A 23,829-nucleotide genomic window follows, 5' to 3' on the forward strand; every position below is an offset into this window, starting at 1 on the left:
AAGGGGAGTTCCTGGGAGCCTATAAAAGGGTGAATTAGAGGGAGAAGTTCTTCCCAGAAGCATCAGGGGTGGGGGTGGCTTTCTGCTACTTTGCTCTTGCACCAAGTATTAACTATGGGAAAAACAAAAAACCAAAAAACTTTCCTTTCTCCTTTCATTACTAGGCTAGACATTCTTTAACTTTTTTCTTTCAAGTCTTATTTGGAACTTGGCCTAAACAGGAGGGGGGGGGTCCTCCTCTCCTCTGGACCTCTCAAGCAAAATCCTTCCTCTCCTTTCTCTGAAAACTTTAGGAGATGAGGGGGAGAGAAGTAGAGATGAAACCTCATTTGGGAGGCAGAATGGAGGTAGGGGAATTTTCCCCCCACCCTTTTTTTTTTCCTGAGGCAATTGGGGTTGTGACTTGCCCAGGGTCACACAGCCAGGAAGCGTTAAGTGTTTGGGACTCTTCTTTGTTCCCCAATTCCTAGTTCAGAGCATCCTAGCAGATGTCCAATAGCTGCTGGTATGGGAATGGAGTTAAGATGGGGCAAGCTCCTTTTCCTTTCTAGACCCCTGTACTTCTCACTTCCCAAAGGACTATTGGGAGCAGATGGTCTTGAAGAATATTTCTCTCCCTCCCCAAATCCTAGTTCAAGCAGAGCTCATTATAAGGATTATTGAAATGCCAGCTGGTTGGGGAGAAACGGGTGGGCAGGAGTGAAAGATTACCATCTGAGCTGTTGAAGGAGGGTCTTTCCTTGTGGCTCTTTGAGTTGATGACTTTAATTAGAGAAGGCTGGTAAAGGATTTTGAACCTGCACTTTAAAGAGCTATTAGGTCAGTTAGGCAATCTAGTACAATTGTGAGGCGATGATTAGGCAAAGTGACTAGGGTAAGGTCACACAACTAAGACCAGGGATCTTAACCCAGAGACCCTTAGTAAAAATCCAGCTTACCTCTTTCTGTATCATGTTTGAATTCCTTAGTCCCCAAAATTATTTAAGGAGCCCCCCTCTCCTTAGCCCCCAGTTGCCTATGAGGGCAGACTCAAAGTCAAGAGCTGGATATCCCTGGTTTAGTCGGATATGGTGAGGGACCCTAACCAGGGAATCTACTTCCTGAAATGCCTCCGAGTGTCTTCTGGGATTCTGAGGGGAGGGAGTCATTTGTCCTCAGCTATCAGAAATGATAGTGGCCACCTAATCCCTGCCAACTTAGTCAAGGATCTACTTAATCCCTGATAGCTGAGAGATAACAGCCAATATCTCCAGGCACAAATTGATTACCCGCCTGGCTTAGTTTAAGGCTACTAGAAGATGTAGTAGAGAAGAATGCTGGGCCTGGAATCGGGTAGACTCGCCTTTCAGAGTTTTAAGTCCAATCTCAGACACTAGCTATGATCTGGAGTCACTTTGCCTCTTTTGCCTCAGTTTCCTCACTTGTAAAATGAGCTGGAAAAGGAAATGCCAAACTACTGTGGTATCTTTCCCAAAAAACCCCGAAAATGCGATCGTGAAGAATCTGCTTAAACGACTAAATAACAAACTAGCTTAGCTTTAGGGCTTGGTGTGTCCCTGAAGAGTAAGACTCTGGTTGTATGATTAGCTTGTTAGCAGGACTTTGAATCCAGATCTTCTCAATCCCAAAGCTGTCTGGTACCAAGCTTATGCTGCCTCCCAAAAAGCCTTCGATTTTTCTCATTACCACTGCGTGGTAATGATCCTTGTGCTGAGCTTTCACAGCTTGTAAGGGCATTGTCAGGACTGTGATGGAGGTGGGGAAGATCTTACCTTTCAGAAACAAGGTGCCCAAGGGGTCTTGTCACTAGCAAATGCAAGGAATTCAGTACAAGGTACAAAGGGGAAACGATAGAACCAAAAACTATCTCCTTCCACATGTAGAAGAAAAATATACTCATTTTCTTGGCTTACCCAATTCCAGGGTTTGGTGGGAAAAGGCCTGGGTTTGTCTTCTGCTCTACTAAAACTAAAAGTTCATCTCTGAGCCCCATTTTGCCAAAATATACTGAGAACGTCCAGTTTCCCAAAAGAATGAGCACGATTTTTAGGCTTCCAGGAGTTATCGTTCATAATTTTTTAAAACACTAAGTTGTTTTCCTGTTTTCTATTTTCCACCCATTCAATACAAAATCAAGTAAAATACCTGCACTCAGTTTCAATTCCCTCTGAAGGTAGATAGCATGATTTATTATGAGCCATTTGGAGTTGTATTGATCAGATAAATTTTCAGCCAATAATCCTTTCTTCCCTTATCCATAGATCTGACAAGAAAACTTCCTAATTCATGATATCGCCCCTTATGTCTAAAATTACATAGGCATAGGAGATCATTATACACTTCAACAATGACACTGTATGAGGATGTATTCTGATGGAAGTGGATATCTTCAACATAGAGAAGAGCTAATCCGTTTCCAATTGATCAATGATGGACAGAATCAGCTACATCCAGAAAAGGAACACTGGGAAATGAGTATAAACTGAGCATTTTTTGTTTTTCTTCCCAGGTTATTTTTACCTTCTGATTCCTGTGCAACAAGAGAACAGATTGGTTCTGCACACTTGTATTGTATCTAGGATATACTATAATATATTTAACACTAAGACTGCCTATCCTCTAGGAGAAGGGGCAGAGGGGGGAGGGAAGGGGGAAAAGTCAGAACAGAAGTGAGTGCAAGGGATAATGTAAAAAATTATCCAGGCATATGTTGTCAAAAAAAAAAAAACTAATAGAAACTTTAAAAAAAAAAATTACATAGGCATTTTGATCTTGGTATCCAGTATGAAATTCTGGTTTTGCTGCAGCCCCAAAGAATGGTGGTGATAAGCTCTATCAGGATCCTTGGTCCTACAAGAATAGGGGCAAGAATACTTCTTTCTAGCTCTCAGGTGCGGTCAGATCATTTGTCTCTGCTAGACTGAGATGCCAGGGCAAAATCCCATCGGACAGGAATGGACCGTTAGGGCTGTATGTGCACGGATGGAGAGTGTTTAAGTACTTTCTGTGAAGAACTGCTAAGAACTTAAGAACTTTAAGTTCTAAGGTTAGAAACAAAAATGCAGCCATGCAGAGATCTAATGGAAGACAATTAAAAAGGGGGCTTGGAAAAGCGATTGTAAGAAGGCTTAGTTCGGAATGGAAAGTGGAGACCAGGTTTGGGGTTAAAACAATCTCAACACCAGGAGACAGCTTCTGATCATTTGGGCTCTACTTCTCCAAAGGGAATCCCTACTTCTCTAGAGCCAGACTTCTGGATCTTGGTGAGCAGAAGTCCTACCCCCCAAAATTGCACAAGTTATTTTACAAGCTGCTATTTCCTCACAGAACTGCCTTCTGCTAGCCAACTGGGGGCAGAGGGGTGGCAGGGGTGGAGACTTTCATGCACAACTCGGGCTGCATCCTGCTAGAAGGAACTGGTATCTAGCAAAAGCTTGGCGACGAGGGATGGAAGGATCAGCCGTCTAGGCTCTGACCCATTCTCTTCCAGAACGAATTGGCTCTGTGCTTGCCCCAGCACATTCAAGGATGGACACTTCTATTGACTGGCCACTCAGGTCTGGGAGGCTCAGTGACAGCACCTCCCGCTCTGCTTTTGGAGGGTTTTGCTCCTGTAGGCAAGGCAAAACTAGCCCCTGTTGGCTTTGCATTGTGGGGCCAAGTGTGCCCCTATGTAAAACTCCTCTTGAGGCTATAAAGGGTATCGCTGAAATGTGCCGTTCTGTGGGCCAGTCGCTCACAACCTCACAACTACTGCTGCCTAGACCTCTTTACCCTCCTGTTCCTCCTCCTTTCCACCTTCTAAGGACAGTAGCCAGATCAAGGCTACTCGGGGCCTAATTCACTGACCACTGAGGAGGCACCTCCTTTTCCTAATTCCTAAGAACGGTGCCCTGGACCCAAACGCTGACAGTGTCGCTGTGTCACCTCCTTGGTTACCTGCAGACTTGTACTCTTTCTCTTGATTCCACCTCTGCTGAAAGACCATGTCACCAGTGATGTAGCTGCAGGGGATAATTCCTTTGCTGAAACAATGGATCTTGAGAGGAGAGGACCGCTGGGTCCAGGCCTTCCTTGTTCATGTCATTTCTCTTGAGTATAACTCTCGTCTCTATTAATCTGGGATGCCCGGAGCTTCTCAGTGGCAGCCAAATCAAGCCGAGAATTCACTTGCTGGAATTCCAGGCATGGAACAACAGCTTCCCTCTAAGTAGTGTTTTCTGGAGGAAAAGTAGGTATCGGTACAGGCTGGGCCCCAGGGTCAGCTTGAGAAGTACCTGGCCCCCTACCCCACTCTTTGCTCTGCTGGCTCCTCCTCCTCCGTCTCCACTCCCAGATGAGTTCTCACAGAGATACCTCTACCACCTTCCTCGTCTATTTCCCCTGTTCATACGTTTGTAGTATTTGACTGTGGGATAATGGCCACATTCACCACAAGGTGAGCATCCTGGTGAGGAACCTCTAGAGTCGAATGCCACTGGAACTGGGTGGGACCTCAGCCCCCGGTGCCTCTGAAAGTCCGAATCTCCCGTTAGCCCCCAATGTTTGAGCTTTCTAACCCTCTTTCCTATGGGTCTCCACCACAACAACTTGCCCCTGGACGTGCTTTTTCCTGTGCTATGATGCTATTTGGGCAGATGCATTGAAAGCCTTCCCTTCAGAATCAGCTGGCCTCCTTGCTCTGCATCTGAGCAGCACTGACCCAGGGGAGTCTCTTAGCCCAAAGAGCACAATAATGGATGTTACTTCACCTTGGGTGCCAGTAAACCCGCTCTAGGGGCACAGAATCAATACTGATGTCAGCCCTCCAGATGAGCTACGTCTGTCCTTCCTCCCCAGCCAGGGGTGTTCTCTGAAATGGTTGTTAAAGATCTTTGGTAAGGAATGTTTCTGCCTGCCTGCCAAAAAGATGTCTGTGCCTGAACTTGATGGTACCCTCCCTCTCTAGGTCAGGAAAAAACAGGATTTGGATCCCTGTCCCAAATAGAATTGAAATAGAATCTGAAATATCTAGTCCCATGGTACAAAGTACAAAATTTGTATCTGACACTGCCCTTCCTTTAAGATGATCCATCAGCAGAGGCACAAAATGACCACTTGTTACCTGTGTTAGTCATGACTGATTTGGTTGTTTTTTTCCTCTGGGATAAGTGCTACATTGACTTTTGAAGTCTCCTTGAACTCCTGTATGCCAGAATCTTTTCTGGGGAAAAAGGCTTCCATGCCCATACCATCTTGATATGGTCTAGGAGCCACCCTAGCCCTTGTCTCTGGAAGAAATTTGGAGAATTTTTCCCCATTATAGTTAAGGTGTTCAAATGTCATCTGTTTATCTCGAGTGGACCTTTGTCACCCTCATTCTAGAACCATCTTGAAGGAAATGGATAAAGCGGGGAAAGTTGTTAGAAGGAAGATTTTTCTTAACAAGATGTTTCTGGACTCACAAGCTTTTGAGTAGAAAGGTGGTGGTCTGGTTTGCCATGTGGCACAACGGCTAGAGCATCCGAGGGGTCAGGAAGAACTGAGTTCAAATCTGGCCTCAGATGACTCTGACCAAGTCACTTAATGTTTATCCTTCTTTCTTCCTCTATAAATAAGGATAGCCAACTTCCAGAATCGTGAAGATCAAAGGAGATCATAATTACAAAGCATTTAGCACAGTGCACAGCACATAGCAGGTACTTGATAAATATTAGTTATTATTAAGTGATATGGCTATAAAGAGACCAGAACGTGGTCATCTCACACCCCCACCCAAGCCCATTACTGAGGCTTCTTATGGGATACTTCTGTGCTTTGCAGAATACTTCATCGATTATTTTTCCTTAATGACTTTTCCCCCTTTAAGCTTTATCTAGCTCCTATTTGATAGTAACATCCCCAGGAAACAGATGGAAGACTAGAGCAATTCCCCATGTATTCATCTCCTTATAAACTCCCCAGTGGCCATTATACTGATGCTGGGGGAGTCGTTATTTTGGCCTGTCTTATTTTGATCACGTTTTCCTGATGATGGGTAGGCTCGGATACCAAGTCCACCACACCCAATCCGGTGACTTCTGACCCATTTTCCAAATTTGGTCTTTCTAGTCCCTGCTCTCAGGACCTAATAAAGTCTCAGAAAAGAGGGAGAAGAGCCCTTTTTACTCCTAAGGCCAAGTAAGACTTCATCAGGTTTGAGCCCCCATGAAGAGTCTAATGGTACAGAGCGGAGAAATGGTCTGCTAGGGAGCAGCCAGTGGGGTTTCTAGTGGGGAAAACATTCTACAGTCAGAGCCTGGGTCCAAATTCCACTTTACTCGACTACCTGTAACCTTATGACTAGCCACTCACCCACGCTGGGATGGGATGGCCACCTAACCTCCAAAGTCCCTCTCAGATTGAGAGCTCTGCTTCTGGTTTTCCTCGGATGTTTATAAATGATCTGTATTCGGCTTTTCACTCTTGTCTCAGTTCTTTTAGGAAGGTAGAATGAAAAGTATACCTGTCTCCCGGTTCTCCAGGGCTCATTCTTTCATGAAATCAATGCTTTCTTGATATTATGTCTAATCACCAGTCACTTCCTACTTGACTTTTTTATAACTGTCAGATTGCCAAAAATACACACAATTATAGATCATAGACATTGTACCAGCCAGGTGGCTGGCTCTGGGGAACACAGAATCGTAAAAACTTGGACTGTCTTCCTCATTTCCTTGTGCATTATCCAGGATGAATAGGAAGCCCATAGATGCCAACACAAGTGTGCATTCTGGATGGACCTCTCTACCCCCATCCTAACAATCAGAATTAAGGATTTCACGTCTGGCTCTCTACTCAACTGTCTCAAATCCTAAAAAAAGTAACAATAATAATGTAACCTATCATCTCTAGCCCGATGGCCCAAACCAAAGAGCGTTGTTGTATTAGTATTGTATTTGCCCATACACCGGGACCCTCAAATTTTTATATACTTAAACAGATCTAGGATTTCATGAATTCAAGGTTTCCCTCCAACAGTGGTGTATGCTAACTTCTATGTAAGTCCTATTGTACTCGTTCCTATCTTCCTAAATGCAGAGTTGGGAGATTCAAAGGGAAGCCTTAGAACCCTTCCTGTAACTATTCCCTTTTTCTGACTAGTCATTTTTGCATTCCTATTATGGGATTCCTTGCTTCCATGTCTTGTTATCAACAGCAACAATGGAAAAACATTAGTATGGAAATGATGGGTTTTTGCTATTATGGGAGAAGCTCAGGGTTAGTTTAAAAAAAATGCTTTTCGGTTGCCTAAATGAAAAGGCAATAAGCCTTTTTTTAGACTCCAGATTTGGGAATCTGTTCCACTTTGTATGTCCAGGAAGCAGATGCACTCTGGGGTCTCCATTCAAACGCATGATGAAAGCTAGACAATCCATTGTTGAATCTCTTAGCTTTCCTGTGAGAATGGGTACAGTGAACTGAGTATTACAGGTACTATCAGTGATCAAGTATCTATTCCCCACCAAGTGCAGCCTGTGGAGAATACCAACATTCCCTTTGAGCTGGGGTTTGCTCCTGGATCCCATTCCCCAATCGTGGGTCAAATTCCTTGTTTTATGTCTAGTTATTGGCAGTCATTAGACATAATAATTTCTGATATTTCTTCACTTAATCTTGAATAATTCTGATTTAGGGGTTGGAGCCCATGTAGGCTGGAAAAGATCTAAGGTGGAACTTGGTTCTATTGAAACAAATACTATTTACAGAATGGAAAAGAGCTATAGAACAGCCCTTGTGAAAACTTGCTTGCTCTCTACTGAAGACTGTAAATGCAGAAATTAATCCATTCAAGACTTTGTATAGATAGAAGAGGTCTCTGGGTCAAAATGGCCAGTCATTCCTGCTGGACTTGGGATTAAGAAGGCCTGAAATGTTCTGTCGAGGCTTTGAGATCTTCCCCTCCCTTCAGATAACTTGTGTCAGAACCTCACTGCCTTCACAATTCTTTCTCACATGGATCTTATGTGCTTAAAGATAAGGAAAGAAAAGCATCAGGCTGGATGAAGTCTTAGTGTGGTACCTCTGGCCCCATGACAGAAGAGGCAAGGTGGATTTTGGCAGGGATGTGAGCAGATGGCAACAGCCTGTAGCAAAGGTGAGGGGCGAGTGAAGGACAGCTACCTCCTGCTCTGACTCCTGAAGACTGTCAGGGCCTGAAGGCAAAAGTCTAAGAAAGTGTTGGCTATGAAGACATAGAAAAACCAGGAAAATCAATGAGAACTTTGTACAAGTCCAAGTGGACTTGGACGACACAAGGGGAAAATAAAATCCTGTGGGTCGACAGTCCAGTCACATGGCCCTCTTGAGTTGCTGCCTTATTATGGGTCTTTGTTTTGACCCCAACTCCAAAGAGTCTTCCCCCCAGATTGATTCCTTTTTTTCTGCCTAGATTAAAAAGGCCATTCTTTGTCATTCCCTTCTTATCTAGCCTTAAGCAGATCTCTTAATAACCTTAGCTTAGCAAGGCAGGGAGAACCATATCCACACTCATACATTCATTATTTCTTCACAAATGTTACTGAAAGTAGCTTTGTACACAGATACATTGATAACTCATATCTTCTGTTTGGCTTTAAGAAAAGGGGAAAGGAGATCTAAGCCAAGATTGGCCATGTGGCCCTTTTCTCTTAAGACCATTCCCATAGTGGGGAAATACTATTGTTCTTCGTTTCTTATCACCTAAGCCTTTGCCCGACTCATGGTGGAAGGAAATCCAGCCTGGAATGTATTTGCTTCTCTTTTGCCTCTAAGCCACCATTGTGAATGGAATTCCCTCCCAGAGAAAAAAGCAACTGAAAATCTTCAAAGTGAATGCTTTCACACATTTTTCCTATTCTCTCTGATCCTTTATTCCAGTCCCATCCAGGAAGACAGAAATACACCTACTTTCTTGGTTTACCTGGTAATTCCCAACCATCAGATGTTAAGATCAAAAGAAGTAATATGATAGAACTCGAGTTCTATACTGGCTAAGCTGGATATTCGAGGGAACCTGATGATGATGGTTCACAAGAAAAACTTCAACATTGCCTTTGCTACTTATGCCAAACTAAGTGCCATCACCAAAGTTAGAAGGGAAAGGGGCATGAAGCTCAGTAGTTGGGCTCTACTGTTCAAACATTCTGACTTTGAAAAATCAAGGCAATTGTCTCTACAAGAGTCATCTAAATCATCTTTGAAGCTTAAAGATCAGCAACCAGGAGACACAGGGCTAAAGTAGAGGAAGACTTTTTCTAAGAAATTTGATGCCCTCTGACAAATTAAGAGTATACTCTTTTTCCCAATCCTCACCCCAAGTTTAGAACAGTTCCCTATGAGCTCTGAGGAAGCATAAACAATGTTATTTCTATTGCTTCCCCAGAGTTATTCAGTAAAATCTCAAATCACATGAGATCCCAGATGCAGATAAAAATTACAATTATTTCCAAATACAGAAAATTATAAATTTTCAGAACAAGAAACTTTCCACAAAGTTTTGCAAAATAAGCCAATGAAATAAGAAGCATTTTTCAAAGTTGACCAAATATCTCTACTTAGCTTTAGGTTTATTAGCCCTTGAGGATTTTTTTCAACCTACAAGTGAAAGGGCAAAGACAAAAGAAAACTAGCTTTCATCTTGAACAGAAACCTTGGTCCACAGATTTCCAAACTACAAAGAGCTCTCCCTACAGGAAACCTCAGCAACAGTTTAGTGTTGCTCCTTTCTCAAATGAAAATTGTTGTGAACAGAAATTTTTTGCCGTGATTCCCTCTGTGCAAAAGGGTTTCCAAATGTCCCTTTCTACACGCATCACATTAAAACTTTTAGAGCTCCTTCTAGCAAGGCAGTCCCCATAGACTTATTCAGGCAAACTCCTTCAGGTCTTTATTTTATCCTAAAAGGCACCTAAAATTCCTCCACAGAGCTTCGCTTACTGCTAGAGTAAATCGGCCAGATTTCCACTCTGATAACAAGAGTACAAATAGTTCAGCTTAGAGAAGAAATTAAAAATGGCTACTTATGGATTGAAAGCATAGGCTTTCTTAGCCAAATGACTTGCAGCTTTTTAGGATTTCACAAAAGCAAACAGGCTAGGAATATTTAAATATAAAAAGAATATGAAAATTTCCACTACATAGCAGCAATGTGGTGATGTAAGATTTCTCACAGTAAATTTATTATCAGTACTTATGTAGGACTTAATGATGTAGAAACATATTCTTAATCCTCATGAAGAATTCAATAATATTGGATTTACTGTTTTGGAGCAATTTTCCTTTGCAACTTCTTGAAATATGATAAGTAGGTTTTTTGTTGTTGTTGTTGGGTTTTTTTGTTTTGTTTTGGTTGAGGCAATTGTGATTTGCTCACACAGCTAGGAAGTGTTAAGTGTCTGAGACTAGATTTGAACTCGGGTCCTCCTGACTTCAGGGCTGGTGCTCTATCTATCCACTGTGCAACCTAGCTGCTCCTAAGTTAAAAAAAAAAAAAAAAAAAAAAAAAAAATTGACTTCCCAAGTGGTCCAATAATTATTAAATTCCACTCAAATTTTTCAGGTCATTTGTTTTTTAAATGATGACATTTTATATTTTCTTCTATTTTTTTCCCATTCTTTTGACCGTTTTGTTCTTTGCCTCATGGATTCGTTAGGAAATTATTTTATCAGATTAGCCAATGTGACAAAAAGGAAAATGATAAATGTTTTAGATGGAAAATTGAAATATCCATTCTCAAGAGTTATTTGGAACTATACCCAAAGGGCAACCAAACTGTGAATACAATTTGACTCGGGTCTGTATCCCAAAGATAATTAAAAAAAAAAAAAAAAAAAAGGAAAGGATATAAATAATTATATGCAAAAATAGTTATAGCAGTCCTTTCTGGGGTGGCCAAAATATTGGAAACAGAGGGGAAGCCCATCAATTGGGGAATGGCTGAATTTGTGGTTTATGAAATATAAAGGAATATTATTGTGTTCTAAGAAATGAATAGGCAGATTTCAGAAAAACCTGGAAAGACTTGTACAAACTGATATAAAGTGAATAAGCAAAACCAGGAGAACATTGTGCAAAGCATCAGCAACATTGTATGATCAACTACGAGTAACTGCTCTTAGCAACACGATCTAAGATGAGTACAAAGAACTCATGAAAGAATACTATCCAGAAAGAAAATGCTATCCATATCTAGATAAATAACTGAGTTCTGATTGCAGATCGAAGCATTTTTCTTCTCCCTTTTTCCTTTTGAAGGGAAATACATTGTATCACAACTGAAATTTTACATCAAGTTTCTCTAATAAAGATCTCCTGTCTCCTATAGTGAAAATGGTGCCAAATTTAAAAAATACAAATAATTTCCCAACTGGTGAATGGTCAAAAGCTATTTAGTCATATGAAAATGTTCTAAATCATCACTGATTAGAGATGCAAATTAAAGCAATTGAACTATGGCACCACACCTCTGGCTAAAATGACAAAAGAAAAGTGACAAGTGTTGGAGGGAATATAGGGAAAACTTGAAGAACCAATGCACCGTGAATCATTCCAACCATTCTGTAGAACAATTTAACTCTGGCTAACATTCAGTGGGCTCCCCATGACAAGTCCTTGGGGCAGGCACTTCAAAACTTTCTAAATCAGTCAAACTTATAAGCTGTATGAGAAGGGTCAGTGCCTTCCAAGAGGCTGGCAGACAACACTGGTGAATTGTCGGGGCAGAGAGAGAGAGCTCCAAGGGTAGCTTGTAACCCCGCACTTGGCCCCGTTGTCCAGTATGGACTCCAAGGAGTAAAGGATCTCCAAGGCTATCTAACCTGATCGACCCCCCACCCCCAAAGAAGAATGCGGTCCACAGACTCCTGGACCAGTTAAAACTAAGGATGCTTTTCTGACTGATTCAAACCAGCAGCTTTTGGCAAGACTAGGGAACTATTCTGCAAGTCCCCAAGTGCAGAACGGGAAAGGTCATTGTGATTCACTGGAACAACACAAGGAGAATGTGACTTTTTTCCCAAAGGAGAATGAAGAGGAAACCTCCAGTCTAGACCAAACCCTCCTTCCCCCCACTCACATTTTACTGGTGAGAAAACTGAAGCCCAAAGTCCCACACTTAAAACCCCCGTGTGTGTCTCCCCGCGTGGTCATACAACAACTTATGTTCTTCCTACCTCCAGCATACCAACCCATAAGAAACTACCAGAAACACACTTATAAACAAACCAAAAACTTTTATTTGTAAGAAATTCTAGGAAAAAAAAAAAATCAACTTTGCATCAAAGCGTGAAGAAGTCCCTTTAAGATGAATTCCTCTTCCTATTCACGGCCTTCCCCTAAAGCCAAACAGGTAGCTTTAGAATCTTCATACTTGGGTGAAAGAGTTGCCCACCTGCCCTTTTCACCAGAACTCCTGAGGTAGTATATAAAGATGCCGAGGTCAGAGGGCTCCCAAGGGGACCCTGACCTGTAGCTGTGAGGTAACTGCTAAGAAGGTTTACAGCCAGACCCTCTGCCCCTCTTCTCTTGGAGGCAATTAAAATACTGCAACTTGCAACGTCTAGAGGGGTTTATCTGGGTGCCAAAATATTAATGGCATTTATGTCCAAAGGCAGAAGGCCTTTAACGGGTGGGGGTCCCTCTAAGAGGCTCCTGGAGAAATCCCGGTAAGGCCCAAAAGGGCTTGGCAGTTTAGAGCAGGCAGAAGGAAGGGTCCAGATGGAGGTTTTGAGGGCTGAGGAGAGGGGCTAGGGGCTGTGTGGGGGTATTCTTGGCCAGGGGAGAGAGAAGGTAAGTAGGGGCAGCATCAGTGTAAGGGTGCACCTGCTCACAGGATTGTGCAATGCTTGAACCTCCGGGCCTGCCACCTCTTAGTGTTGGGGAGACTCTCGAGCACTATCTCCTCAGCTTGCTTCCTACGAATTTCACGAACCAGCTCGTGGAAGGCTTGCTCCACACCTTGCCCAGTCTTGGCTGATGTCTCCACAAAGGGGACCCCGAAGCTCCTGGCCACCGCCTTGCCCAGAGTGGGGTCCACCAACCTCTTGGTCACATCTACTTTGTTGGCCACCAACACCATGGGTACGTGGTCTGTGTCCTTGAGCCTCCGCAGATGGTCCCAGAAGGCGTTCATGCTCTTAAAAGAGTTGAAGTCATTCACTGCATAGACAAAGAGGAAGCCTTCCCCCCAGTGGATGAACTGGTCCCTCAGAGGGTAGTAATACTCCTCCATGCCCATGGTATCCAGGATGTCCAGCTGGCACGGCTCTTCGTCCACCACTGCTTGTCTACGGTAGGAATCTTCGATGGTGGGATCATACTCGGTCACAAATCTGTTCTTAATAAGCTGAATGGTCAGTGCGCTCTTGCCCACACAGCAGGTGCCCATCACCACCAACTTATATATCTTGGTTCTGCATTTGTCTGCATCACCTATGGAGAGATGGACACCAACCAGTCAGAAGCCATGAGAACTGGAAAGGACTCAAGTGGTCTCTAGTCTACTTTCAAGGCTCAAGGAGGGGGCTTCAACAAGTCATCCCGTTTCACTGGAGGTCACCTCTCAGGAGGAAGACTTTCCCCCTGCCTCCGGCCCAATCGATTGGCTTCTTTGCCAATCCTTCCTCCCCCCTTTCAAGCTCCCTGGGACCCAGCTGTGAACAAGGCTCAACTTTCTTCCCAACAACAGAACTTCAGATACTTGAAATCTCTGAATCTCCTGGCTCTTGCTGACCAATAGGTTGGACGCCGGAGCTTCTGGACCAAAAGATAGTGCTCACAAGTCTTCAGTCCACAAGTCCATGGGGGAAAGCCAGATTTTAACGCCCTGATCCCTATTTTAAGCCCCACTCTTATCCCCTGAACTCGTTCTCTCATCCTTTTTCCACCTCCAAATGCCATTCCTCCCTCCATCCTTCCCCAAAATGACTCTGGGCAACCTTACCTTTTTCCTTCCATTCACTGTCGCGTCTGACGTTGCTTCCATCTTTAACCTTCTCGGTTTTTCTGATCTCCTTTAACTTCAGGTATACTTTCTTCATGTTTTCCTGAAAGCCTCTTCAGGTGGCTTCTTCCTCAGAACTCCTAGGACAAGACTGGTTTGGCCCTTCCTTTAGGGACACTAAGTGCACACCACCACTCTTTATAATTGGGTCCTATCAACCTAAATCGAGGACAGGTGTTTTGAAGCTCCAGAGCCTAGAGCTCTAAACTCCAGTTGTCTTTTCTTAATTTAAAAAATATATACCAAGTTCTTATCTTTTGGCTTTGTCACTACATTCCCCAATAAAAGCAGCGCCCACTCTTGACAGAATCAAGGGAGCCCGACAAGCACCTTCTGTACCTGTAGTCCCCCAGACTGTGTCCAGAGGAAGAAGTCACAGGGTCCATTTTCCCAGCCACAGTTAACAGTTCCGATTAAAAAAAGTTTGGTCTAATGGTCTCTGCACTGGCATTATTCAAGTCAGGATTCATTTGTTTACTCTCTGCTTCTGTTCCTCATTCTCTGGGTCAGTCCCTTTTCAGAATTCCTCGGAATCCCTGTTTTTGACAGTAAAATAGTATTCCATCCCATGCTTTGACCATAATTAATGCAAACATTTCCCCAATGATGGGCTTCCGGTTTTTGGCTACCATAAATGTTGCTGTGATTCTCTTCTCCAGGTGTCCACAAAGAATCCCCTTCTGCCTTCATCACAGGTGGAAACGTCATCTTTGTCCTTTATCAAGAAAATTGAAAACACTAGCTGTGAACTCTTCTTTCTTCCTTCCTCATCTCACCACCTTTTGACATGATCTGCTACTTTCCCACCCTTGATGGCATTCTCAAATGCCCCCTCTCCTTGTCCAGAACAACCCTTCTCTATGCACCCTCCATGCCGTCTCCTCCTGCCTTCTCCCCAAATAGTCCATCATTCCTATTCTTTCCCTAATTGCCAACTGCTTCCCGGCTGGCTACAAATATATGCCCAGCTCTCCCTAACCCTTAAACTCATTAGAAAAGAATAGAAACAAACCATAACTGCATGTTAAAAGAGGATAAACTCATTCATTAAAAAAATCAGGAGTCTGTAGAAGAATAAGATTAGAAACCACAATAACCCTTAAAGCAGACATTTTAACAGTTAAAATGGGGGGGGGGGATCTATTTGGCTAAAGCAAAAAAGGCAAGCTTTACAACTGATCTCAAATCAAACAAAAGCAAAACTAGATCTACTGAAAAGAGGGAAATTACATTTTGCTAAAAGTTACCGTAGACAACAAAGTAGTGTTAAAAACTTTATATAGCGGCCTTTTCAAATAAAAGCCTCACCTCCTAAATAAAGACTGCTTCATCACTCAAGTTTCAAGCATTATTACTCATTGTGTCCTCCATCCCAGGTCTTGTTACAATCAGTAAGTATTAGCAATATTCCATCGTTATATTAATAATTGTCATTTACCCCATCCATCATCCCCCATACATATCCATCTATGTTTCAAACTACCATTTGGTGTTCTTAGTAATCATATCTTATTTCTCCTCCAGGTTTTATTTTATCTTGGCGAATATATCAAGGCAAAGGGATTTGTTTTAAAAACAGCCTGTTTATTGTTCTAATGATCTTCTTGGAAATGTTTGGAACTTTCATCTTCTGAGAGAGAGAACAGGTAACTGAAATCTGTGTGCAGAGACAATTGGGATGATGGCTTTGATTCCACGTCCTATCAGATCATCCTCTGGGGAGGGAAGGTGCCAGCAGGCAATGGCTCTGCCTTTGACAAGACCAGGGTCCCTATGACTTCTGCTTAAACCACTGCTTGGTCATAACGGATTGCGTGAAATGGGGTTTCCCAGTTTGTTGACCATAGCCACCATCCCTCTCTTTGTGTATATACACATACACACACGTACACAATAATTGAAGACAAGAAGAAATAACACATTGTTTGAAAGTGGGCATTTTGACTATTTTTCTACACATTTCCATAAAATTAGATCATTTTCTACCTGGCTCTTATTGTGAGATTTTTACATTAGGCTGTAATTTTAGAAGTCAGAAAAAATGTGAATTAAATTAAATCTACTTTTTTGTGATGACTTAAGGTTCTTGGTAACATATATTTGGTTTAGTCTAGGTTTGAAACCATTTGACCTGAGACTTGGTTGAGAGCTCAGCCTTCTTCCTTCCGAGTTGCCCCAAAAGACTGGCAAGTGCATGATCCAGGCTGCCAATTTTTCCTGTCCTATGTTGTGCCCTCTGATCACCAGGACCACTTCCTAACTGATGATAGTGCCAGACACACGAAGTTGAACTCCTGTAGACATGCCTGTTAACTGAGCCCTTCCCCACAACTTCGTATGGCTCAAGGTCCAAACTGGCTTCTGTCCCCTGCTTGTTTTCTGTTCTAAAGGTTGCCCATTTTCAGAGGGCTAGAATGCCTCCTATTTCACCTCTGTTTAGCAGGTAACTCATAATATTCGTGTCTTTGGATTGATTAATGTGCATACAACCTACATGTAGCTTTTCAGTTTCAAGTATATTTTTTTTCTTTCTCCCTCCAAGAAAATTATGTGCAACGATTTACAGAAACTTGATAGAAGTCAATCTGTCAGGTAAGTTGGGTTTTAATATTTTATTTTCCCCCAAATACTTGCAAAGATTAACATTCACTTTTGTAAAACCTTGTGTTTTAATTTTTTCTTAAACCTCTTCCTTTCTTCCCCCTTCCCAAACAACCTGATATAGATTAAACATGTGCAGTCTTCTGACCATATTTCCATATTCATCATTTTGCACAAGAAATTGGATCAAAAGGGAAAAAACCAAAAAGTTAACCAAAAAAGGGGGAAAATGCTATGCTTTAATCTACATTCAGTCTCCACTTCTGTATGCAAATGGAACTTTCCATCGCAAATCTATTGGAATTACCTTGAATCCACCTCATTGTTGAAATTGGTATCATCACATAATCTTGTTACTATGTACAATATTCTCGGCTCACTTCACATCAGTTTCATGTAAGTCTTTCCAGGTTTTTCTGAAATATGCTCATTTTTTTTGGAACAATAATATTCCATTACGTTCATACACCATAACTTATTCAGCCATTCTCCAATTGAGGGGCATCCACTCGGTTTCCAGTTCCTTGCCAAGGTAAGTTGAGTTTAAAAAAGCACAGGTGTAGATTCTATAACTCTGTAATTGTGCTTTTTTCCCCCAAAACATTGTATAATTTGGAGTAATTTTAGTTGCTTGATAATGATGTAATGTAATGAGAGGGTACCAGTTCACTGAAATCACGTGTCAAGCATATAAACAAATTTGAGTGTATTGATATTGAAAGTTGGGTAGCTCAATTTTTCTATTTACTTATTTTTGTTTTTCTTCCCAGGTCATTCTCACCTTTCTAAATCAGATTTTTCTTATGCAACAAGAGAACTATATAAATATGTACACGTATATTGTATCTAAGACATACTTTAATCTTAACATGTATAAGACTGCCTCCATCTAGGGGAGAGGATGGAGGGAGGGAGGGAAAAAGATGAACAGCAGGGTTTGCAAGGATCAGTGTTGAAAAATTACCCATGCATATGTTCTGTCAATAAAAAGCTATAATAATTTTTGAAATTAAAAAAAAAAAGTTGGGTAGCTTCTGAAAACTTTGAACTTAAAGTAACTCAGGAGAACCAAAAATGGAAATTGATTGACGAGCAGATTCCAGGTTGTGGTTGGTAGGACAGGCACGTGGCTAGGATTTTCAGATTCTTTATCTTTTTTTTTCTTTTTTTTTTTTTTCAATGGACCAAGCTGCCAGTGTCCTTAAAGGAGCAGAACAGATGCATTGCCCTAGGATCCCTTTTGCCTGAACTTTGGAATCCTGGGAACTCAGCATGGTGCTCAGGGCTGGACCAGACCAGGCCTTTCCTGCCTGAAAGAGTGGCCCTGAAACACAGGGGAGATTATAGGGAACTCTCCCTGGCCCTAAAATTCTTCCCTTGGAAGCCATCAGTTTTTGGTAGAAAGGTATCCCTGAGCCTTATAGTACGGGCATATTAGGATGTAAAACTAGTACTATCAGAGGCAAACCACTTGGAGTGAATATCTGCGCATTCTTCCTCATCCCAGTGAAAGCATAATTTAAGTAGTAAACATTAAGGCCCATGGAATTCAGGGGATGGCCTGAAACCAACATTATTTTGGGCATCCCAGAATAAGAACCTTAGTTCGCTTTGTGCCAGGGCCTTGGTGTGATTTCAGTGGGGCAAAAGGAAACTTCTGTAGTCTTCTTTATGTGAAGATTTCTACTTCCATCAGAATACATCCTCATACAATATTGACCACTTCCCCTGTCTCAATGGCAAGTACGCTCCTTGTTGTCTCCCAGGCCCCTGCCTCAATTAGTCTGGCAGCTGTAGGCCAAAATCACAGGGACCCACAGACCCAGAAGCCTGGAGACACAAGCTTATTCCGTGCATCTTTTTTCTAAATGCAGAAAGCTTTTTTTTTCCCATTAAGTGAAGATAAAAACAGTGAGAAAATTGAACTATTGGATTTATGTTGTTGGTGAATCTTGGTTCCTGATTTCCTGACAATGAGTCTGCCTTCTTTCCCCAGGCCCAGTGGAGGGTGCCAGGCCTGTAACCTGAAAGGCCCGAGTTCATCCTCAGACGTGAATTGTGGGACCTTGTGGAAGTCCTTCGTGCCTCCATCTGCCTGTTTCCTCAGCTATAAAACAGAGACAATAACATAGTGCCTCCTTTCCAGAGACGTTCCAAGGCTCAAATGAGATTTTGTAAAGCACTGAGTGCAGTGCCTGGCCGTGTAAATACAGACTTATTAATGTTCTCCAAGTTCTTCCTTCTGGGCCTCTTGCCATCACAATGCTCCTGCTCCTCTGACTGCCATCCTGCCCACGGTGTGACCCAGAAAAGGAGAGGATCTAGCTAACGATCCCCAAACGGACAATAGTAAGGAAGTTGTGTGTGTAATGTTCTTAGTAATGTGTAAATTGTCCTAGTTAGCCCTTTGCCCTCCCAAGATGGGAACTCTACATTTTCAGACCAGTTAATATTCATAGAGGAATTAACCTTCATTGAATTCCCCAACAGTTCTGGGAGTTCTTGCTATCATTTTGCAAATGAGGAAGCGAAGGCAGAGGAGAAATGATTTGCCCAACCAATTGGGGAGTGTCTGAGACATCATTCTAAGAGGGGCCTTCCTGGAGCTCTGCTGGGCCACACAGCTTAAAGCGTCTGAAATTGTTCAGAGATGTTAACGATCAGAAAACTTGGGCAGAAGTGTCACAATTGTCAGCACTGAGACAGACGCCACACTTCTCTCCCATAGTAAAATACAAACACTTACAAGAACGTGAAAATCGTGCTATCTTATTGGGTGACTAGCAGTCATGTTGGCAGGAATAGATATACTATGAATCTATACTGTTTTATATTGAAACTTGAGCTCCGGGAGTGGGTCTGCAGCTAGGAATATGTCCGTGTAAATGGAGTTAGAAACGGAGGCTTAAATTAAGCACTTTCACATAGCTTCCAACACTTAGCGATGCTTTCTTTGGGTCCAGTACCTCATTTCTATATTTCATGGGGAAAAGGACTTAATTGAAAAGCATTCAGTGCTCTTTAAGAGAATCCTGTGGGATATTAAATACAGAAACTGTTGGGTACCTAGAGGAAAACTGCATCTGACTAGTGTTCTTCAGCCTAATTTATTAGCTTTTGTGTTTGTGCTTAGGAATCAGTGCAAGAACTATGGGAAGAATTTGGAGGATGGTTCCTCCACAAAATGGATACTAGATCATCTATCTCCTGAAAGATCAAGGGAAAAGAGGTATTCACTGATACTTGCTTGAATTATGAATCTTTTTTCCCCATCCGAGCTGGTGAAAACTTCAACGTTCATCATGGTTGACTTCCAATCCTTGCTGGAAGGAGACTTACGGTAGCATTTTCTTATTTTTCTATTTTGATGTTTAATTGGGGGTGGGGGTTGTTATCTGAGTTTTATTTTCCCTCAAGAAGTTTATCCATCTCCTCTTTCCATCATCGTTTGCACGTCAGTCTTATCTTTTAGTCCACAGGCCTTTAATGCAGTTTGGTGAAACTAAAGAGTCACTTTAAATAATCCTAACTTTGTAGGTTCTTGTAGTTGTCTGAATTAACTTCACTTTTCTTTTCTTGCAGAGAAGACAGTGTAGATGAGTTGCCTTGTTTACAACCAAGAAATCGGCAGAAGTTGGGGAGCAGCCTTGTCTTCTCATTCAATGGATGTGGTGTGGTCAGTAGCACGTGTCCTAGACAGTAGTCTGAGTCACTCGGGGTCCATCACTTTAACTCCAGTAATCATTGCTGGAGTCCAAGAGATGAGCTCCTTGAAGTCAAAAGGGGAGGGGAATGTTGGAGGAGCGGGAATGGTTTTTTTCTTTTTTCCAAAGGACAAGTGTGAGCTTCTAAACCAAGGGTTCTTTACCTTGAGTCTGGAAACTTGTGATTTTTAATATTTTGATTAATGAATTACACTAAAAAAGGATTCTTCTATATCCTCTTACATCCTTTATTTTATGCATCTAAAAACCATAATTTTGGGAAGAGATCTTAAAAGGGAAGTTTTTAATTAAAAAGCTTCATGAACCCTATTAAATAAAACAGCTGTATAAAAATGTCCTTTTAAAAAGTACAGTGGATAAATTGGAGTGTTTATAAGTGTGGTGTTTGCTTCCTTATGCTGAACCAAAATCTGGTCCTCTGCTCCTTTTGGTGACTAGCCCTGGTTCTGCTCTTTTGGTGGCCAAGCAAACGGGATCCCTCGTCCACCAGACGGCCCTTCACGTGCCTGCAGATCCTACAGGTGGCTCCTCTGTACTCAGTGAAACTGGTCCTTTCACTGGTCCTAGAATGACGGCATGGTCACCTCAGACTGGATTATGGCTTGTCACCATTCTTTCTCAAGTGGCCTCCCCACAATTGGAAAGGACAGTCCCAATAACTGCTGACAGAGGCAGAGATGTTGGCGTTTTCCCTTTTTCTGTGGAAAAACTCCAGCTGCTGTGCAACTTGTGGGGTCCTGATGGCTTCAGAGACTTGACTTGGGTCAGAACTTCTGCTTGTTTTTGAAAACGGAAGGAATGTTGAACACCTAAAGGAGACCTAGAGCTAACTGGCGTTCTTCAGTTTTCATTTTTGTCCCGTGTTGTCTGGAATCAGCATAAGAACCATGGAAGAACCTCCATCCCCCATTGTGGACACTGCACTATCCCCCTCTCCTGGAAGAAAACAAAGTGAAACAGGTATCCGCTGATGCTCGCATGAATTGGGCCAGTTGCTTCATTCTGCTCCCAGAATTAACTTTGACTTTAGTAATGGTTGATGACTGCTCATTGCTAGAAGGGGGCTCTTGGTGGCTGTCTCTGTTTCACCCTCTCTTCATATGTGACTTGTTCCTATGATGTATGACACTATATTCATAAAAAATTGCCTAATTATTCTCTCACAAATCTTCATTTTTGTCACCTGCTGTGTTTCTCCAATTGCATTTTGCTGTAGGGCATCCTAAAATTGGTTTCTAGCGCACAACTTTTTATTTGGTTAAAATGAAAGTATCTTCCAAATTAAAAAGGAAATGGGAGAGAAATGCTGAGATATAGATCAGATCCAAATCATCACACACAGCATTTCACTGGATGTAACACAGGAATTACCAGACTTGTCTGATATTGTCCACTTGAGCCCAGCCCCTAAATTGTGCCCTTCTTTTGATGCCTGGTGATTTGGCTTCTTCACTCTGTTATAAAATGTACTCAGAGGATCCAAATCAGTTCCAGATCAGTGATGAGCAGCACCAGTTACACCCAATGAAAGAACACTGGGAAATGAGTGGACCACAACATAACATTTGCACTCTATTGTTTACTTACATTTTTTCTTCCCGAATAATTTTACCTTCTTGCTAAATCTGATTTTTCTTGTGCAACAAGATAAATATAATATATGTATATACATATTTATGTAGTTAACATATATAACATATCTAACACGTATTGTACTACCTGTCATCTAGGGGAGAGGGTGGAGAGGAGGGGAAAAAGTTGGAACAGAAGTTTTTGCAAGGGTCGGGGTTGAAAAATTACCCACGAATATATTTTGTCAATAAAAAATTATACTAAAAAAATGTACTCAGAAATGAAAAAGACTTAGACAAAAAAGAGCAATTTATAAATATTTATATTTTCTATGTTGTAATTTTGTTATTTTTGTTCTTTTCACTCAAAGACAAAGAAATCTGATAGTAGCATTTCTTTCTCATTTGGTGGATGTGGTATATTTAGTGGCATGTGTGCTGGACAAAACAGTAACTCTATGACCTTCCCTTTAACTCAGGTAATTGCAGATTTGGGGGTTTTGAGTTTTATTTTTAGTTTAGATATCTTTTTGTTAAGACCAAAAATAGGGAAAATGGGTGGCAGGGAAGTCTTTATCAGAAATACTGACTGTAAAAAATTTTCCCCAGTTTTGTGTGCTTCCCTTCTATGTTGCTTTTGTTTGTGCAAAAAATTTTTTCATTTAATTGCAATCAAAATTGTCCATTTTGCATTTCATAAGGCTCTCGAGTTCTTCTTTAGTCATTAGTGTGGCCAATTCTTTTTTTCAAAGGCCTAATAAATGCAAGTTTCTAAACCAATGGTTTTTCACCTGGAGTTGTAAACTTATTCTTTTAAGATCTCGATAAGTAGATTACTTTAATCGTTTATGTATTTAAAAACCATAATTTTGAAAAGAAATCCTAAAGGTCCTCTTGTGCTTTACCAGTTTGTGAAAACTGCCAAAGGGAAGTTTTTAATTTTAAAAATTTCATGGATCCTGTTAAATGAAACAGCTGTGTAAAAATGGCCTTTTAGGGACAGCTAGATGGTGCAGTGGCTAGAGTCAGAAGGACCCAAGTACAAATCTGGTCTCAGACACTTACTGCTTCCTAGCTGTGTGACCCTGGGCAAGTCACTTAATCCCAATTGCCTTGCAAAAAGAAAAAAAGCTATTAAAGACTAAAATGTCCTTTTAAAAAGAATACAAGGGATAAATATCATGAGCATTCATGCCATTGAGCCACCTGTTAATCCTTCCACCTCTAGTTTTGGTTGGGAAACACTTATCTATGAGTAAGGCAGCTCCACCCAAATCAGTGAAATCAGGTGTCCATGAGTGGAAGGTAAAGACAGAGCCTAAAATATCTGCATTTGACTGTAATGTTCTTAAACATGGAAAGAGGTTGGATAACTACTGGGGCCCTGACAGGCGTTTTTCAGCCTCATTTATTTATTTAGTTTGTTTGTGTCCTGTGTGCAGGAATCGGAGGAAGAAGCATGAGAAGAGCATCCATTCCCTCTTGTGGACACTAGGCCATCTATCTACTCTGGAAGACTACTACTCGAAACAGGATCCACTGATCTTTCACCTGAACAGGAACCTTTTGCCCCAGGATTGGTTTGAAGGAGTCGGAGCACAGCGTTCTGCTGGGTAGTGCAGGGTTGCCCTGCTTTTTGGATTGCACCTGTCCTTCAGGAAGAAGCACCCAAGCCCAAAGTTCTTTTGAGTCTAGTACAAGGACTGTGGAGTTTTAGTTCTCAGCCTCTAAAGGTTCGTGTAGAATGAACCACCTTTCCCAGGTTTCCCCAGGTTATTGGAAATTGTTTTAATACAACTATTTTTCTTTTCTTAACAGAAGACCTTGAGGGCCAGCAAGAAACCTTTGAGAAATCGGAGAATAGCATCTCCCACTGTGGGATAAGGACTCTGCACAGCACCGGCCCTCTCTGTGGCCTGCATTTTCAGTCCA

At 41.9% G+C, this 23,829-nt stretch overlaps 1 protein-coding gene and 1 long non-coding RNA gene across 2 annotated transcripts; one reads left to right on the plus strand and one right to left on the minus strand.

Moving 5' to 3' along the window:
- Positions 1-12,280: 12,280 nt before the first annotated feature.
- LOC141545765 (GTPase NRas-like) lies at positions 12,281-14,146 on the minus strand. The gene is made up of 2 exons (XM_074273015.1): positions 13,941-14,146; positions 12,281-13,429 (listed from the first exon to the last, which is right to left on the minus strand). Exons 1-2 carry the CDS (start codon positions 14,035-14,037, stop codon positions 12,825-12,827), a joined length of 702 nt encoding a protein of 233 aa, XP_074129116.1. The 5' UTR covers positions 14,038-14,146; the 3' UTR covers positions 12,281-12,824.
- Positions 14,147-20,903: 6,757 nt separating this feature from the next.
- LOC141548058 (uncharacterized) lies at positions 20,904-23,829 on the plus strand. The gene is made up of 3 exons (XR_012483787.1): positions 20,904-21,286; positions 23,340-23,630; positions 23,716-23,829. It is a non-coding gene; the product is annotated as an uncharacterized LOC141548058 (long non-coding RNA).

Source organism: Sminthopsis crassicaudata, chromosome 6 (genome assembly GCF_048593235.1).
Source record: "Sminthopsis crassicaudata isolate SCR6 chromosome 6, ASM4859323v1, whole genome shotgun sequence".
NCBI classification, from domain to species: Eukaryota; Metazoa; Chordata; class Mammalia; order Dasyuromorphia; family Dasyuridae; genus Sminthopsis; species Sminthopsis crassicaudata.